At 42.7% G+C, this 18878-nt stretch overlaps 1 protein-coding gene across 1 annotated transcript in view; it reads left to right on the top strand.

The window, feature by feature from the left end:
- ADAM10 (ADAM metallopeptidase domain 10) overlaps nucleotides 1-18878 on the top strand; it is a 114729-nt gene that overhangs the window by 70666 nt on the left and 25185 nt on the right. The window contains exons 6-9 of the mRNA XM_007533733.3: nucleotides 422-571; nucleotides 1892-1984; nucleotides 5244-5427; nucleotides 15259-15422. Coding sequence (XP_007533795.2) covers nucleotides 422-571; nucleotides 1892-1984; nucleotides 5244-5427; nucleotides 15259-15422 — 591 coding nt within the window. The remainder of the gene's footprint in view (nucleotides 1-421; nucleotides 572-1891; nucleotides 1985-5243; nucleotides 5428-15258; nucleotides 15423-18878) is intronic.

Raw genomic sequence — 18878 nt, forward strand, 5'->3', positions numbered from 1 at the left:
CACACACACACACACACACACACACACACACACACACACCCCCACCCACCCACACACCCATACCTATCCACCCACACCCAGATCTGCTTCACCACTTATGAAGTGTCCTTCCCTGCAGGTAGAGAGTGGGGACCCCACTGGGGGCCTTGTGCACTGCGATGTGTCCTCTCAACCGGGTGTGCCATCACACGGCCCTGACGTTCATGTTTTAAAAAAATTAAAGAATGATTTTCTTGAATTCATAATCTTGTGTGTAGGATATTAGGAACTGAAAGTGATGCTGGTGGAGAATGTTTATTTAACAGTGTGAGACACCCATGGTGTCTTCACAGAGTAACACAGAACATGAAATTGTCTGTAAGGTAAGTACCTCCTTAACTGTATAACTGTAACCAGTAATGCCTTTCCTTTTGACATTTAGACACCTCAAGGACAGCAGGCTGCTAATGGGCCAGAACTTCTGAGGAAGAAACGTACAACTTTAGCAGAAAAGAACACTTGTCAGCTTTACATCCAAACAGATCATCTGTTTTTTAAATACTACGGAACACGAGAAGCTGTGATTGCCCAGGTATTTCTACTTTTGCTGCTATTTTAGGAGCTCTCGCGTTGCTGCAGTGTATCTGTTCCCTTCTAAAAGTTCAAGTTACTCTATATGTATATGTTTTGGGGGGAGGAGTGTACATTTTCAGTTGTGAAGTAGTAAAATAAGGGAGTCAGGTGGTAGCACAGCGGGTTAAGCACTGGTGGTGCAAAACACAAGGACTGGCGTAAGGATCCCGGTTCGAGCCTCTGGCTCCCCACCTGTAGGGGAATCGCTTCACAGGTGGTGAAGCAGGTCTGCAGGTGCCTGTCTATCTTTCCTTCTCTCTGTCTTCCCCTGCTTTCTCCATTTCTCTCTGTCCTATCCAACAACAACGACATCAATAATAACTGCAACAATAAAACAAGGGCAACAAAAGGGAATAAATAAATAAATAATTTTAAAAAATATGTAAAATAAGTATACAGGTGACTGAAAGGCTAGGAGATTTTACTGTTACTCACAAGGGAAATCTGAGAAACCCATTTCATAAAGGAGATAACACTGTAGCATAGCTTTAACAAGAGGCCTGAACTAACTTTCTCTTTTCTCTTTTCTTCCTTTCTTCCTTTCTTTTTCCTTCCTCCCTCCCTCTCCCCCTCTTCCTTCCTTCCTTCCTTCCTCCCTCCCTCCCTCCCTCCCTCTCTCTCTCTCTCTCTCTCTCTCTCTCTTTCTTTCTTTCTTTCTTTCTTTCTTTCTTTCTTTCTTTCTCTTTCCTACTGGTCTTTGCTGGGGGCTCCATGCCTATGCAATTCTACTGCTCCTAGCCGATTTCCCTCCCCACTCCACTGAGAGTCGGTCTCTGTGATTTGGAGGGACCTCTTTAATTTGTTCACTATTCTGCCCCTAGCACCTGTCCAGTAGTACACTACGGCCCATAGAACTCATGGAATGTGACGATTAGTCATTCAGAAGGACACAGTGTCCCAGTACTATCAGGGAAGTTTTTACAGAAGATGCTTCAGTACAGAGGAGTGAAGAAAGATTCTGTAGGTATAAGAGCACAACATGTGAAAAGGCAAAGGTGGTGTGATCATGTGTGATCCTGTTAGGTGAGGAGACAAAGTTTCCTATGTCTGAAGCAAGAGTCCTTGTTTAATTTTGCTCAGAAGAGTGGGCAAGGCACAGAGTCCTCAGCTCCGGCTCACTCATCCTTCTCATACTTTCTCCCAGTTTATGTTGTTAACGTTTTCAAATTTCAACTTGGTGCTATGTTAAAGCTCTCGATTTGGGAAATGGCACTTTGTGATCTGTTTCACGTGTCAGCATTGCCTCTGAAGTGCTCTCCCCCTCTTCTTCCATCGACAGATATCCAGTCATGTTAAAGCAATCGATACGATTTACCAGACCACCGACTTCTCTGGAATCCGTAACATCAGTTTCATGGTGAAACGCATAAGAGTAAGGAATTTCAATAAAGACATAAAAAATGAGAACAAATAAATGCCATGTTTATAAGCAGAAAGTAAGCTCTGCCCTCCCCTCCCTTCCTCCCTCCCTTCCATCATTTATGCATGAAGGAGTTCAACTGTCATCTACTCATCTTTTTTTTTTTTTTTTTAAAGATTTTATTTACTTATTTTTTCATGAGAAAGATAGGAGAAGAGAGAGGAAAGCACCAGACATCACTCTCGTACATGCGTTGCCAGGGATTGAACTCAGGACCTCATGCTGAGAGTCCAGTGCTTTACCCACTGCGCCACCTACCTACTGGACCACTCATCTACTGATCTTTACTGTCAACTTTCACTTACACATGGGTTTATGATTTACGAAGTCTAAACCCATGGTTTTTTTTTTTTTTGTTTTTTTTTTTACCAGAGCACTGTTCAGCTCTGGCTTATGGTGGAGTGGGGGATTGAACCTGGGACCTGACTGAGCCTCAGGCAGGAGAGTCTGTTTGCATAGCCATTATGCTATCTACCCCCACCCAACCCATGGGGTTTTAATCTGGAATTTAAAAGAAAGACTCTAGTACTGTTTTCTTTTTGTGTAATCAATGTATCAGGATGCCTTAACGTCTCATTGACTGCTGGTTACCGCCGGGCCCTATAGATAGAATATTTGGTCCTCACCCTATAAGCCATCCCTCAGCTGGTGCAGTATCTTCCAGAGTTTGTCTCATTTGGTGCTTCAGGATTGGGAAGGATAGAGACTGGCGTCACATACAACTGGAAGTCAGAAAAACGCTTTATACTCTTCCCTCTTTTTAAAACTTCTCAGGGCACAATAACATTACTCATGCTTTAAGAAGTCCATCAAAAGAATCTCATTAATTCTCTCAACTAATTGAACCATAGGGTGATTTTTGAATTAGTATCAAATGAACATCATTTGGTGCATATACATGCGGTATGTTTAATAACATTGCTGAAAAGGACCTTTTAAGAGTAGTATGACTGCGCATGTGCAAACTGTTTATTTTACTGTCAACTGTAAACCATTAATCCCCCAATAAGGAGATTAACAAAAAAAAGAGTAGTATGAGTTAAGATGAAACTGTTGTGTTTGAAGGTGAACTGCTGTTTGTCACTATGCACTGTAAGACCTGTATTTTCGAGCAATCTAAAGCCTTGAGTAAGCAGGTAGAAGGGGTAAGTGGTGTTAAGTTTTGACAGAACAGTAAAACAGAATAGTGGAAAGTAGAGAACACAGTTTCGTGAGGAATCTTTCCCAGTGACATTGTTTGTACTGAAGGATTGGATCTCTGGAAAGGAAATGTGGCCGTTTGTTTTGGGACTCTTAACGCAGATGAAAACTTTAAGTCTCCTCATAGAGATTGTGATCCATTAACTAATATGAAATTTATATTATACCAGCAACTTTTTAAATATTAACCATCTCATCTTTAATACAGGCAGTGAAAGTCTAGGTACAATTTGTATTTGTAGCCAGTGTTACAGAAATAAAAGGAATTTTTTTTTCTATGTTAAATGGGAAAAGGTGTATCTTTATACATAGGATATTGCTATATTGTTTATAATGTATACCATGCTTGTTTGCTTTTTATTGATTCCCCCCTCCCCATGTATGTTAGAAGACCGTACTAATTATTTTTAGTTTAGTTTTACTGGAGAAGTAAAACTCCCTCCTTGTTGTCCTGCTTCTAAGTCCCCTGATTTGACTGAAAGATGTTATTCCTAAAATAAGACTCATTTGACCCTTACCTTAAAACCAGCATTTTCCTCCCTCTTCCTCTTCCTTCCTGTTTTATGAGTTAAGACACAGAAAAACTAAGAAGGGGAGGGAAAGGGAGAGAGGGAGAGAGAAAGATGGTCAGCCACCTGCAGACTTGCTTCACCACTCTCGAAGCTTCCCCCCTGAAGATGGGGAGTGGGGTTTCAAACGCTGGTCCTTATGCTTGGTAACATTTGCCACTGCCTGGCTCCCCAAACCAACACTTCAAAAAGACTGAAGTCTGCCCATTAAACAGCGCCTGCTTTCACATAGATTGCTCTTTATTCTTCGCTTTGCAGTCTTGTATGTAAGAGCCAAATTGTTCTAGGAGATAGTCTAGGTGGAGGCTTCTGAAAGGAGTATAGTGGTTTCACAAATAGAAGCATTTGCTTAGTAGGAGCTTGGCGCCAGAACTTTGGTATTTTTCAGACTGTGAAGAAAGGACTTGGGTAGGGGCATAGTAGTTAAATATCAAGGAACTCGGCCTGGAATTAAGAAAAATGAATCAGCAATAAAAAAAGAAGATACAATTCTTGTCCACATTAGAGGGGGAAAATGATCTTGCTGTTACTTGGACTTGAGTTCTGCTACTCTCCAGGCAGGGAGAATAAATTTTAAAAAATTATCTACTCAATTGATAGTCGCCATTTAATATCTATTTCATGATCTGGTAATTACTTAAAGTATAGGTTTTATATCTTTGTTCTTTTTTTTTTTTTTTTTTTTTTTTCTTTTTTCTCCAGGGTTATTGCTGGGGCTTGAGTGCCTGCAACAAGAATCCACTGCTCCTGGAGACTATTTTTTCCCCTTTTGTGCCCTTGTTGTTTTATCATTATTGTGGTTATTATTATTGTTGTTGTTGTTGCTGTCATTGGATAGGACAGAGAGAAATGGAGAGAGGAGGGGAAGACAGAGGGGGAGAGAAATATAAGACACCTGCAGACTTGCTTCACTGCCCGTGAAGTGACTCCCCTGCAGGTGGGGAGCTGGGCGCTCGAACTGGAATCCCTACTTGGTACTTGCACTTTGCGCCACATGCGCTTAACCCTCTGTGTTACCACCTGACTCCCTATATCTTTATTCTTGTCCCCATATGTAGGAGATTAGCACTGTAAGAGTTGTGCAGATAACTAGATTTGATAAACCGCATTTCCTTTGTTGGAAGTTTTGAAAGCAGAACACGTTTTTCCATCCTGAATGTTCGGTGTTCAAGAACCTGGTGACTGCTTGGTCAGAAAGCTGACATGATTAGTTTGGATCCTGTTACCTTGTTCCTCCCTCCCTCCGTCCCTCCCTGTCCTCTGATCAGTCAGCTCAGGGATAGGGGCGGTGGGAGCAGCACACCTAGGAGCCTTAATTCAGGTCTGATTCCTCTTGGACTGAAGCATTTTGTCCAGGCTGATTCACAAAGAGGTCGGCAGAGGCTTCCACGAAGGCTCGGCTCATGTTAACTGCTTATTTAAACCCACTGTTTGGATTTTAGATCAACACAACTGCTGATGAGAAGGACCCAACCAACCCCTTCCGTTTCCCAAATATTGGCGTGGAGAAGTTTCTGGAGTTGAATTCTGAGCAGAATCATGATGACTACTGTTTGGCCTATGTCTTCACAGACCGAGATTTTGATGATGGCGTTCTTGGTTTGGCTTGGGTTGGAGCACCTTCAGGTAGTTCGTCTAACTGCGTCTTGTCTTAAAACTCAAAACTAAAGCAATTTTCAGGGAAGGTTGATTCTCTCTCTCTCTCTCTCTCCTGTAAAATACAGGAGAAAGTGATGTCTGTACAATGTCTTAATTTATACAACCTGAGTTAGGCAAGATTCATAAGCATAATGTAAATGGAAACCTTGATGCGTCTGCTCTTTGCTTGTGAAAGAAGTACTACAGGGAGATAGCCCATTTAGTCGGGCATGCCTTGCAGCTGAGATGACTTCTTAATGGAGGAGGGGAGAAAGTGATGCTTATTTCTGGATCAAAGCAAACAACAATTTTTTCCCATTATTTTTAATAAGGTGGGTCTTATAAGTCAAAAGAAGAAAACTGTGTTCTTGCTTCTGTTCTGTAGTGAGATAAAGAGCTGGGAAGCCTTGGTCAGAATCAGCAGGTAGAGGGAGTCGGGCGGTAGCACAGCGTGTTAAGCGCACGTGGCACAAAGCGCAAGGACCGGCTTAAGGATCCCAGTTCAAGCCCCCGGCTCCCCACCTGCAGGGGAGTCGCTTCACAGGCGGTGAAGCAGGTCTGCAGGTGTCTATCTTTCTCTCGCCCTCTCTGTCTTCCCCTCCTCTCTCCATTTCTCTCTGTCCTATCCAACAACGATGACATCAACAACAACTACAACAACAATAAAAACAACAAGGGCAACAAAAAGGAAATAAATAAATAAATATTAAAAAAAAAAAGAATCAGCAGGTAGAAAGAGACAATAGAGAGAGAGGGAGAGAGAGAGAGACGGAGAGATCGCACACACCAGAGCCAAGAAAACCTTACCTCACTGCACTTATCTTTTCCTGAAGAGTGATGGTGAGGGGGGCAGCAGTGGGGCACCTGGTTGAGTGCGCACACTACAGTGTGCAGGGACCCAGATTCAGGCCCTTGGTCCCCGCCTGCAGTGGGGACGCTTCACAAGTGGTGGGCTGCAGGTGTCTCTCTGTCTCCCCCTCTCCTCTCAATTTCTGTCTCTATCCAAGAATAAATAAATAATCAAGAGTGGTGGTGGTGGAGACCCTGCCATCCACAACTGCTCTGGCCTCGCCACCTGGCCACTCACTCCACAGGTCATCAAAGCTTCTGTCGAGGAGGAAGCAGGAATCCTTTTCCCGTCACCAGGGGGCTGGGGGCCAGTGATCTGCTGTGTAACGGATTTAGTGGTTAAGTTTGAAGAAATGAGTTTTGCAGTCGAGAGACCAACCCAAGACTCTCTGGATATAAATCTTGCTGTGAAGTTTGACCAGTGGTATATTATAATTTCTCCTCCTTCAGATGCAACATTTCTGTCTGTTTTAAAGATTCAATTTCTGTTTTATCTAAGGTAAAGCAGGCTCTTCTATTTCTATCCTTACAGGTTTATTCTTTGATTTGTTATGTATGCTTTTACATTTTACACAGTACTGTATGTTAGTCTTTATATTTCTTGTTTTCTTTTTAAAGCCAGCCGTGAATATCCTTTTTTACAATTTCCAAAACTGCCGCTTTTTTTCCCCCCTTTCTTTCCTTCTGCCTTCTAAAGTGTCCTCACTTTCACAGTGTCATTAAGGTATATGCAGTGGGACTCATATATCACAGTGGACTAGTTTTGACTGACCCTTATCTGTGCTGGTTTAGTTTTGCTTTATCAGCAAATTGATAAGCCCTTTCTCTCCTTAAGCCATCTTAATATGCTTAAGATGGTATATTGCACATAAGAAAGCTTTTGACCCCCCCCTGTCTAATTCATTCGTGAGGCCTGAAGAAACTCAGGGATTCTTTTTTTTTTTTTAATATTTATTTATTCCCTTTTGTTGCCCTTGTTTTTTTTTCTTATTGTTGTTGTTGTTGGATAGGACAGAGAGAAATGGAGAGAGGAGGGGAAGACAGAGAAGAGGAGAGAAAGACAGACAGCTGCAGACCTGCTTCACCGCCTGTGAAGTGACTCCCCTGCAGGTGGGGAGCCGGGGGCTCGAACCAGGATCCTTATGTCGTCGTCGTCGGTCCTTGTGCTTTGCGTCACCTGTGCTTAACCCGCTGCGCTACTGCCCGTCTCCTGAAACTCAGGGACTCTTATTCTTCTTTCTCTGTCATGGCTGACATAGTGGTTCTCACTTGTGCTCTCGGGTCCGGCAGCATCAACATTCCCTGGGGACTTGCTATAGGGAAGTAAATTTATGCCCCCCCCATAACTTCATAAAGAGGTGAACAATGTTCCCACAAGGTCACTAGATGATTCTCACTCACACTGAAGTCGGAGACTTACCATAGTGACATTTTTGCCTCTGAAGAAGCTTGCTCCCAGAGACAGATGATTGGATGATCTCAAACTAAAAACTTTCTGCCACTTTGTATGTTCCGCTCCTAACTGTTGCTTTTTTCTTTTCTAACTTTTTTTTTTTAATTTATAAAATGGAGATATTGACAAGACCATAGGATAAGAGGTATGATTCCACACAGCTCCCACCATTATTAAGAACGGTGGGGCCGGGTGGTGGCACACCTGGTGGAGCACACGTCACAGTACCCGGGGGTCTGTCTCCACCTGCTTCATAAGTGGTGAAGCTGTGCTGCTTAGCCCTTCTCGGGTCTGATGGCTTCTCAGCTTTGAGCTCTGGTATGTACGTGGACACACACACAGAATACTAGGCCACCATTTGTGCCTTCTCTCTTAATTTCGCTCTAGTTCTGTCAAATAAGCAAAAAGGAAAGGAAGGAAGGAAAAAGATGTTTCTACTATGACATCTCTAAAAGAATGTGATGTTCCTGAGGGAGCTTGGTCACAGTCCTCTAAACCTGCTTACAAAGGAGAAAAAAAAAAAAAAAGCAAAGAAGAAAGGGAAAAAAAAAGGCTGTATTTTCAGTACTGCATTAGATTTACAGGAAAATTGAGCAGATAACAAGAGAGTTTCTATAACTCGCCTCCATGGCTTCTGTTATTAATAGCTTAGAATTCTTTTTTATTTTTAAATTTTTATTTATTCCCTTTTGTTGCCCTTGTTGTTTTATTATTGTAGTTATTATTGATGTCATTGTTGTTGGATAGGACAGAGAGAAATGGAGAGAGGAGGGGAAGACAGAGAGAGGGAGAGAAAGATAGACACCTGCAGACCTGCTTCACTGCCTGTAAAGCGACTCCCCTGCAGGTGGGGAGCCGGGGGCTCGAACCGGCATCCTTAAGCCAGTCCTTGTGCTTTGTGCCACCTGCGCCTTACCCGCTACGCTACCGCCTGACTCCCTATAGCTTAGAATTCTTAAAGGTTTAGTTTTTCTTTATTTCATATGATGTGTGGAGAGCTGGGGCTTGAGAGAAGCCAGAACACCTCTTCATACAAGCAGTGCCGGGGGCAACGAGGGAGCCACACGGACCCTGTGCTCTAGCAGTTGGCCTGTTTCTTTCACCCAAAGCAGCTTGGTGGCTTCGGGTGGCACATTCTTTATCATTAACACGCCAATTTTAATAGGTTATTCACTAAGGTTACAGTTGATTCAGGTTTATTTAGCTTTTACCTGATGTCTGTCTATTTTCTGTCCCGGGATCTCAGTACCACATTATGCTTAGTTGCTATATCTTAGTCCCTTCTCAGTTCTGATGGCTTCTCAGTTTTGAGCACCCCCCCCCCACTCTCTCTCTCTCTCTCTCTCACACACACACACACACACACACACACACACACACACACACGATACTTAGGCCACCGTTTGTGATGCTGTTGGTTTTGAAAGTGGTGGGCATACTATGTGTAACCTATGTTCTGTCATGGTGAGGGGAGGGTTCTTCATCAAGTGGCTTCTTCCTTTGCTCTGTTACCCTCCCAGCCTAAGCTCTTCCAAGCCTGTTTCTTGGTATAATGTTGACAGCTTGCTTTATTTTGCCATTTGACTAGGTGTACTGAGTTTTGTAACTGACTTACATTTGTAAGGAACTTCGTCAGTTTGATGCGAGTGATTACTTCCACACCTCTCTGAGGTGTAAGTATTATTGCCTCCATTGTATAGATGGAAACTTGGGGTCTGAGGCTTTGCGATGAGCCTAGTGTCACACGGAACCTTCAATCTGCACCTTTTCTCTGTAGGGTCAACGCACTTGGTAGCCATTAGACACACCAAACACCCTAGCCTTTTCTTTCTAAGACAGTTCCAGTACTATGGGACTAGGCAGAGGCCTATCTGGTTACAAGCTATAATAATGCGAAAGGACCCAAGTTTAAGCCCTTGGCTCCCACTTGCAGAGAGAAAGCTTCGCATGTAGTGAAGCAGTGCTGCAGCTCTCTCTCTCTCTCTCTCTCTCTCTCTACGCCCCTTCCTCACAATTTGTTTCTGTCTCTGTCCAATAAATAATAAACAAGTATAACCAAAGAAATGGAAATATTTCACATAACTCAGTAGCAGTTTGCTGTTGTTGGAATCCAGTTCCCTTTTTCTTAGAGAGGAGCCAGAGCCGTAAGCATAGACAGTGCTCCTCAGGACACTACTTCGGGCCATTGTGGGCTCCTTGTGCCGTCTGTGTTGCACCTGAATGAATGGGAGGTTGGGATCTTGTCTGTTCTGTCTCTGTAAATTAAGATAAAGCATTTTGATTCCACATATTTCTTTTCATTATATACATTTTTATTTTATTTTATTTTATTTTTATTATTTTTTCCCCTCCAGGGTTATTGCCGGGACTCGATGCCTGTGCTATGAATCCACTGCTCCTGGAGGCTATTTTTTCTGTTTTGGTGCTTATCATTTTTGTAGCTGTTATTCTTACTGCTGCTGTTGTTGTTGGATAGGACAGAGAGAAATGGAGAGAGGAGGGGAAGACAGAGAGGGGGAGAGAAAGATAGACACTTGCAGACCCGCTTCATCGCTCGTGAAGTGACCCCCCTTGCAGGTGGGGAGCCGGGAGCTCAAACTGGGATCCTTAACGCTGGTCCTTGGACTTGGCGTCATGTGCGCTTAACCCGCTGTGCTACCGCCTGGCCTCCATTTCTTTGCATTATAATTTCTTTATCCTTCTAAAAAGATTTCCTGTAAATCTTAATACTTCTTGATGTAGTACTTGTCTTTTTTTATGGGGGGGTGTTTAATGGTTTACAGTGTGTAAAATTTCTTGGTTTTCTGCCAAACACTCTCATCTCCAGCCTATGTCCTCCTCCACCGTCATCCACCAGGACTTAGTACTGCTTGGGAGGTGCCAAGGCTCTGGGGACAGCTTCAGTTCTGTGTCTCTCTCCTCTCCCTCCCTCCTCTATCTGAATGGGGGAAAAACATGCCAGATGTGGTAAATCTGCGCATGTGTAAGGTCCTGTCTGTCCTTCCCTCTCACCAAAGAGAGAGAGAGAGAGAGAGAGAGAGATTTCTAGAGACCTCATACCTGGGCAGCAATAGAGTGCTGCACTTGCAAACGTGAGGTCCTGAGTTCGACTCCCGGCACTGCACATTGCCATGCTCTGACCTCTTCCCCTGCCCCCAGTTTCTCTCTCATGTAATAAATAAGATAAATCATTTTAAAAATGTATTTTTGACCTGGAGACATAGTTCATTGGATAGGGTGCCTGTATTACCATGTGTGAGGCCCAGGTCCAAGCCCTGGCACCATGGAGGAGTAATGTAACCGTGGGGGAAGCTCCAGTGTTGTTCTCCCTGCCCCTGTCCCTGTCCCTGCCCCTGCCCCTGCCCCTGTCCCTGTCCCTGTCCCTGTCCCTGTCCCTGTCTTTGTCCCTCTCCCTCTCCCTCTCCCTCCCCCTCCCCCCAATCTATGGACTTTCTCAAGGTGCTGTGGCATCCTTGTTATTCCTGTTTTTTTTTTGGGGGTGGTGGTGGTGGGATAGGGTAGGGGAAGCACCTATTCAAAGTTCAGGACTGATAGTCTAGGACTTTAGCTTTCAGATTAAATTGTAGACAGAAAAAGTCCTAATTTTATTCTGTGTTGGTTGGATCATCATTAGTTATGTTTTTGACTTGGAAATTATTTTTTGATTTTTTAAAAATATTTATTTATTCCCTTTTGTTGCCCTTGTTTTATTGTTGTAGTTATTATTGTTGTTGTTATTGATGTTGTTGTTATTGTATAGGATAGAGAGGAATTAGAGAGGGGAGGGGAGGTCAGAGAGCAGGAGAGAAAGACACCTGCAGACCTGTGAAGTGACTCCCCTACAGGTGGGGAACTGGGGGCCCGAACCGGGATCTTTAGCCAGTACTTGCGCTTTGCGCCACATGCACTTAACCCACTGCGCTACTGCCCGACTCTCTGGACTTGGAAATTTTATTCGTTGTTATTAACAGTTTGTGTTTTCTATGATGACTATACTCAAGTTTTAAATTTATAGCATGAAACAATTCCTGAACATGGGACATGGGTTATGGCCTAACTATAGATTTATAAGATATCTCAATCACTAATTGGGTTCCTGACACATCAAAACTACTAATATTTTTTAATGCAAACCATACCCGATAAAATTAAATACAACATTTTATTTCTTTCTCTGTAATTGGGCTGCTCCAAAGTATGCTATTAGTTTGCAGCAGATACTGGATTTTCCTATAAGCAGTAGTCGTTAAAGGAAAAGCACTTGCTTGAGAAGTCAAAAGCGCCATGAATGCAGTCCTTACAGCTCAGCTCCTTAAAGCAAAAGGAGCTTAAGAACATTTATTAAACAGTAGCCATTCACTGTTTTCTTTTTGTTTGGTCTTTTTTTTTTTTTTTTTCCCTCCAGGGTTATTGCTGGGCTCTGTGCCTGCACCATGAATCCACCGCTCCTGGAGGCCATTGTTCCCCCTTTTTGTTGCCCTAGTTGTTGCAGCCTCGTTGCGGTTATTATTGTCATTGTTGACGTTGCTTTGTTGTTGGATAGGACAGAGAGAAATGGAGAGAGGAGGGGAAGACAGAGAGAGAGGGGAGAGAAAGATAGACACCTGCAGACCTGCTTCACCTCCTATGAAGCGACTCCCCTGCAGGTGGGGAGCCGGGGTTCGAACCGGGATCTTTATGACGGTCCCTGCGCTTTGCGCCACCTGCGCTTCACCCACTGCGCCACCGCCCGGCTCCCTTGTTTGGTCTTGTGTAGAAGGCGTAGTGAGTTTCGAGCACCTTTTTGAGATTCTGGTTGTTGGTTAAAGTCTTTATGTGGTTAGCCTCTAAAATTTTTTTTTGAAAGATTTTATTTATTAATGGGAGAGATAGGAGGAGGAGAGAGGAAGAGAAAATAATGCTACTAGGAATCGAACTTATGACCTCATGCTTGAGTGTCCTGTGCTGTTTCTACTGCACCACCTCCTAGACTGCCGTATGGTTAGCCCTTCAGTCCACTTCTCAGCTTCCTAATCATAGTGGCAATTGAGATTCGTGTTCTTACCATATATTGCCTAATATTTAAGTTATAAGGGCAGCAACTATAGTGTGAACCCCTTCTTGCAGATTTGACTTGTTTCCTGACATATGTCTTATTAGAGATTCTAAACACTCTAAATATGTCTAGTAAGTTACTTGTAAGTTTTATGTAGATATCTAGGAAGCTTTTAGGAAGCAATGTGATCAGATATCAGCATATCCTAGTGCATTTGATAATATTTTAATGAAAATCAGATGAAGAAAGCTCTAAGTCCCCCTTTTTACTTTGTGTGTGTGTGTGTGTTTGTGTGAGGGGGTGGTGGTGGTATGACCAGGGCATCATGTTTTTATATGTGGTCCTGAAGATTGAACCCCAGTTATCATGTATGTTTGCATGCAAGTCTCAGCCAGTCCTTTGCCCCCCATAAAGAAACATTTTCAGGGGGGCCAGGTTGTGGCGCACTTGGTTGAACACATGTTACAGTGAGCAAGGACTCAGGCCTGAGCCCCCGCTCCCAGCCTGCAGGGGGAAAGCTTAGCGAGTGGTCAAACAGGACTGCGGGCGACTTTCTGTCTCTCTCCATCTCTCCCATCCCTCCTTCTTGATTTCTGGCTGTTTCTATCCAGTAAATAAATAAAGATAATTTTTTTTAAAAAGGAAACATTTTCAGTATGTGTGTAAAGGACTTCTCTAGGTCTTCAATAGAAATATTAAAAGAATTGTGGTTTTAGGGAGTTGGGCGGTAGTGCAGCAGGTTAAGCACAGGTGGCGCAAAGTGCAAGGACCGGCTTAAGGATCCCGGTTCGAGCCCCCGGCTCCCCACCTGCAGGGGAGTCGTTTCACAAGCGGTGAAGCAGGTCTGCAGGTGTCTATCTTTCTCTCCCCATCTCTGTCTTCCCCTCCTCTCTCCATTTCTCTCTGTCCTATCCAACAACGATGACATCACTAACAACAACAATAATAACTGCAACAATAAAACAAAGGGAATAGATAAATATAAAAAATAAAATAAAAGAATTGTGGTTTTAGTACAGTGCATGTAAAAAGACATGAAAACTCTTCCTTTGGTTTTTATGCTCTAAAAGCTGCTATTAATGACCAAGTGAAATATAAAATAATTTATAATGTATAATATAAGCAGAAATAGGCAATTTCTTTTAGAAATGCATACTCAGTACATATTGGAAATTGTAATTCAATTGTTTGAATTCACTTTGAAAGAGAAAAAAAACTGCTCTTTACTTGCAAAAAATTGTATAGTGAATTAATCAGTTAGCCTTTTGTGACATTTTCTCTCTCTCCCTTTCCACTCTCACTCCTTTTTCCCCTTCTCTCTCTTTTGAAAACCATTTTCTGGGGCGGGAGATTGATGTTTACTGTACAGTTCTTGACACACGGGTCGTTTCTCATCTGTCTGCAAAACACTCGCACCCATAACCCATGTCCTTCCCATCATCCTGCACCAAGACCACACTTGTTGTTAAGAATTTCTCAGAGGCCGGGGTAATAGCTCAGTCTGAGGACCGACCAACAGGCCTGAGGTCTTCAGAAGCTGCAGGTTCTATCCCCAGCATCTCCTTATGCCAGACCTGAGCTATGCTCTGTTCGTCTTTCCTTCCTCTCTCATTCTCTCTGCCCTGTCTCAGTAAATTTTTTTTTAACAGGATTATTTAATTTCAAAGATAGGCATGCGGTGGGGATTAAAACTGAACCAACATCATCCTCCCCCAGCTTTATTGAGGTATAAATAACAGTTAGACTCATCATCAAAATGCACAGCTTTGATACTTGGTAACTGCCCTCCACCCATGGAGTCAGTTGACACACCTACTACTTCAAATAAATGCTTTTGGGTGTGTGAGAATGTTCTTATCTCAGGCAAGTTCCGTGTAGATAGTTGACCGCTGGCAGTTTCAGTCATCCTGCTGTCCACTGGATGCTCAGGTCTTACCTCAGTAACTGAAAGTGTGTTCCCTTTCACCCTTCCACAGCCCTTGCTCAGCTCTCCTTTTAAAGCTCTGTGGTGTGTTGCCTCTCAGGACAGTAAGACACGAACTCCGTGTGCCACGCTTGTTACTTGCTGAGGTGACTGTTTCAAAATCTTCTTGAGAAGAAGTGCTTTGCTTCATTTTCACTTAACTTAACTCTTCCGATTTCTTTTTTAAAGATGAAAAGCGGTTGGCTTTAATTCACTGTAAATACTGACCTGTTCACATTTCTCAGGAGTTTCAGTATTTGTTTTGTCAAGTAATGGGAGCAGAAATTGGGAGTTGTTGTGCATATGAAGAGGATCATTCCATGAGTGCTTTGTAGTCAATTCTGGAACTTTCTTTTGAAACAACTTTCTAATCTTGTGCCAGAGAAACTTTTTGTGTATATCTATATATATATCTCAATTGTGTTTTGGACTGAAATGTTTTAATTTAGCATAGCACACACGAAAAGATTATTTCTGGATGAAAACGTGCTAATTTAGCCATCTTTTGTTCTAAATTAGGAAGCTCTGGAGGAATATGTGAAAAAAGCAAACTCTATTCCGATGGTAAGAGGAAGTCCTTAAACACTGGAATCATTACTGTTCAGAACTATGGGTCCCACGTACCCCCGAAAGTCTCTCACATTACGTTTGCTCACGAAGTTGGACACAACTTTGGCTCTCCAGTAAGTACTACCCAATTACTCAACGTTGAAAAAGTTACTCACCTTTTATGCTGAGTGGTTTTCCTTTGCTGCTGTTCTTGACAGTGAAAACAAGTTTGGGGGGGGTGGGGGGGTACACCAGCTTAAGGGCTCATAGTATGAAAACCAGGGCTTGAGTGGCTAGGGCTTCAATACCTGTTTTATTGAAATAGTGTTTTATAAAGTTGTATCCTTCAGGTGTATAGCTTTGAGTGTTGAGTCTTTATATTTGAGAACATAGTAATGTGCTTGATTAAACTGAATGGCAGGAAGAAAATGCCAGTTATGTGTCTGTCCATCTGTCTTAACCATACTGTGGCCATGACACATGGCAAATTGTTATTTGATATCACTTAATACTCACTCCATTGTATGGTTTTTAAATTACCCATAGACTAATACAGAAAAAAAAAAGGTTAAAAACTAGTCTGTCTTTGTGATGTTGGTAGGGCTTGTTTTTCACATTTCATTTATTTTAACAAGAGAGACACAGAGAGAAAGATACACAAGGAGAGGGACACACACGCGCACACACACGCGCGCACACACGTGCACACACACACGCACCCAGCACTGCTCAGCTACAGTTTATTGTGCTGGGAATTGAACCTGGGCCTTCAGAGCCTCGGGTCTTTTGCATAACCATTATGTTGTCTCCTGCTGGCTTTATTAAAATAACACATTTTGGAAGTTCTTATTTATAAATTATAAAGTAATTTGATATTGTATATATATAAAGTAAATTTAATTGTGCCATGTCACTATAAAAATGATATGAAGCCATTTGAGTTTAATAATTTGGGGTTGAGAAAAAAATAACTACAGAATCCTCAAATGCACTTCTCTGATTTTCCCCTAGTTTGTGATATGTAAATACCATTTCACTAAGTTGCAAATTAAAAAAAAATTAAATCTATTATTAAATGTAGACAGAAAGAAATTAAGAGGGAAAAGGGAGATAGAGAGGGAAAGAGACAGAGAGACACCTGCAGCCATGCTTCACCACTCGTGAGGCTTTCCCCCTGCAGGTGGAGACTAGGGCTTGAACCTAGGTGGTTGTGCACTGTAACGTGTGAGTCAGATGAGGCCAGGCAATCAAATCTTTCTTTGCTGCCAGTAGACTGCAAGGCCTTTGAGGGCTAGAGCCAGCGCTTTTTCTTGACATTTTAGCTCCTTGGACAATCCGAGGGATACGTTAGTTTTTATTGAAAACAGTATTTGTTGGCTTTACTTATTGAAAGGTGATCAAATACTCTGTGATTAAGCCTTGTTGATGACGGACCAGTTAGAGCACACGCATGACTATGCACAACACCCAGGCTCAATTCCTAGCCTCCATTCATAGTGGAGGAGGCTTTATGAGTGGTGGAACAGTGCTGCACATTTTGTTTTTATCTCTACCTCTGTTTCTTTCTCTGTCTCTCTGGCTTTTACCTTCTATCAGAAAAAGGGGGAGGGGGCGGGCGGAAAGGCCATCAGGAGTAGCGGCGTTAGCATGTAGGCACCAAAGTGGAGTGGTGACCCTGGTGGCAGAAATAAACGATATATATATAGAGAGAGCTGAATTTTTTTCTTTCTCTTTCTACATTTTAATACTGGTTCCACACATTGACTTCTGTTGAACGAACACATAGGCAGCGGAGGACTGGGCAGTGCTCACCTGGTTGAGTGCACACTGTACTGTACACAAGGACCTGGATTCAAGCCCCCAAGTTCCTCCTTGAGGAAGGAAGTTTCACAGGTGGTCAAGCAGTGCTGCAGATGTCTCCTCTTAATTTCTTTTTGTTTTGTCAAAATAAATACATAAACTATTACAAAAAATTAGGCAGAATTATGCTGGAGAGTTCAAAGTTGTTGAATGCTCAATCTAGGTTTAGGAGAAGTTGAGTCATTAGGAAGAATAAAGGTAGTGGTAGAAGTGATCCTCCCTCCCTCCCTCCCCTCTTTCCTTTTAAAATGTCACTGGGGAGTTACTAATCTTTAACACACAGGCACAGCCTCTCATCTCCCCTTGATTGGTGTCTAGGAGACAAACCAGGGCCCAGGGCCCCTCCAGCCTCCCTTTCTCTCCTTCCCTAGAGTCCTTTGGTTTGGTGCCATGAACCACACCCAGTACAAGTTTCACCTTGTGTCTTTCCATACTGTCCCTCCTTCCTTCCTTCCTTCCTTTACATTTTATTTAGTTTATTTTAATGAGAAAGAGTAGATACAGAGGGAAAGATACCAAGGGGGGAGGGAGAGAGAGACAGAGACAGAGACCAGAACACTGCTCAGTTCTGGTTTATGGTGTGGCTGGGGATTGAACCTGGGACCTCAGAGCCTCAGGCTTGAAAGGCTTTTGCAGAACCATTATGCTGTCTCCCCAGCCTTTTCCTTACTCTTCTTTCTTCCTTACTCTTCTTTCTTAAGTTCCACCAGTGAGTGAGATCATTCAGTACTGGTCTTTCTCTTTTAAGCTAGAGATCATGTTTTTAGTAGTTGCTTCAGATTGGGGAGTAGAGAGTGAAAATAACATAAATGGATTCAGGGAAGAAATGCCTTTCTCGCAAGCTGTCTGTTTTCTTATGGAGGACAGGGTTGTTGGATATCTGGATTGATAGTTTAATGAAATCGAAGCCTTGCCTAGTACCCAGTGGTTTTCACACTTTCTGACACACTCTGGATTGTTGTTTGAGCTGCAAGGTAAGGCGTGTCTCATCTGTTCTTAAATGCATGTGGGGGTGCCGCTGTGATCTGCTGGGGTGCTGTTTCGTCCTCTCAGTGCTGATTACATGGGTCTGTTTCCTTTGGGGAAATTGATGGAGCTGTAGCTGGGCACTTCTCTGTCTGTACCTGAGACTTCAGTAATATCTACCAGCACCAGAGAAATGGTGTGTGCTCTTCTGTATGTGTAACTCTTGCTTTATTCTGCGAAGCAGTGCCTGGCTTTTTTAGCACCTGGCTTTTCTTCATTTTCATGAAAAACACATTTTGTGTTTCTATTCCTAGTCAGCATTTACCTGCCTTTCTTACAAGTTGGTGAGTCCGTCACCTGCTCTTAGATGCCTCAGATGTATATACTTAGCCTCCTGCCATTGGCTTCTGCTTCCTGTCTGTGGGTCTGTCCCCCCCATTTGTCTCCTCTGAACTGGCCAAGCATGTAATTTAGTATATATCTGAAATAGTACTTAGTAGCTTTTTAAAGTAGTTTGTATTCCTGTGACTAGTTTAAAAAGTGAATACATTATTTTTAAAGACAGAGAGAGAGAATCAGCGTGATGAGTTGTTTTGTTTTGTTTTTTTCCCCCATAACCATTAGGCTGTCTCCCCTACCCCCTTGAGGAATTTTTTAAAAGAAGATTTCTTTTTTTATATATTTATTTATTCCTTTTTGTTGCCCTTGTTGTTTTATTGTTGTAGTTATTAGTGTTGTTATTGATGTCGTTGTTGGATAGGACA

This window comes from Erinaceus europaeus, chromosome 16, assembly GCF_950295315.1.
Source record: "Erinaceus europaeus chromosome 16, mEriEur2.1, whole genome shotgun sequence".
In the NCBI taxonomy this organism is placed as follows: Eukaryota; Metazoa; Chordata; class Mammalia; order Eulipotyphla; family Erinaceidae; genus Erinaceus; species Erinaceus europaeus.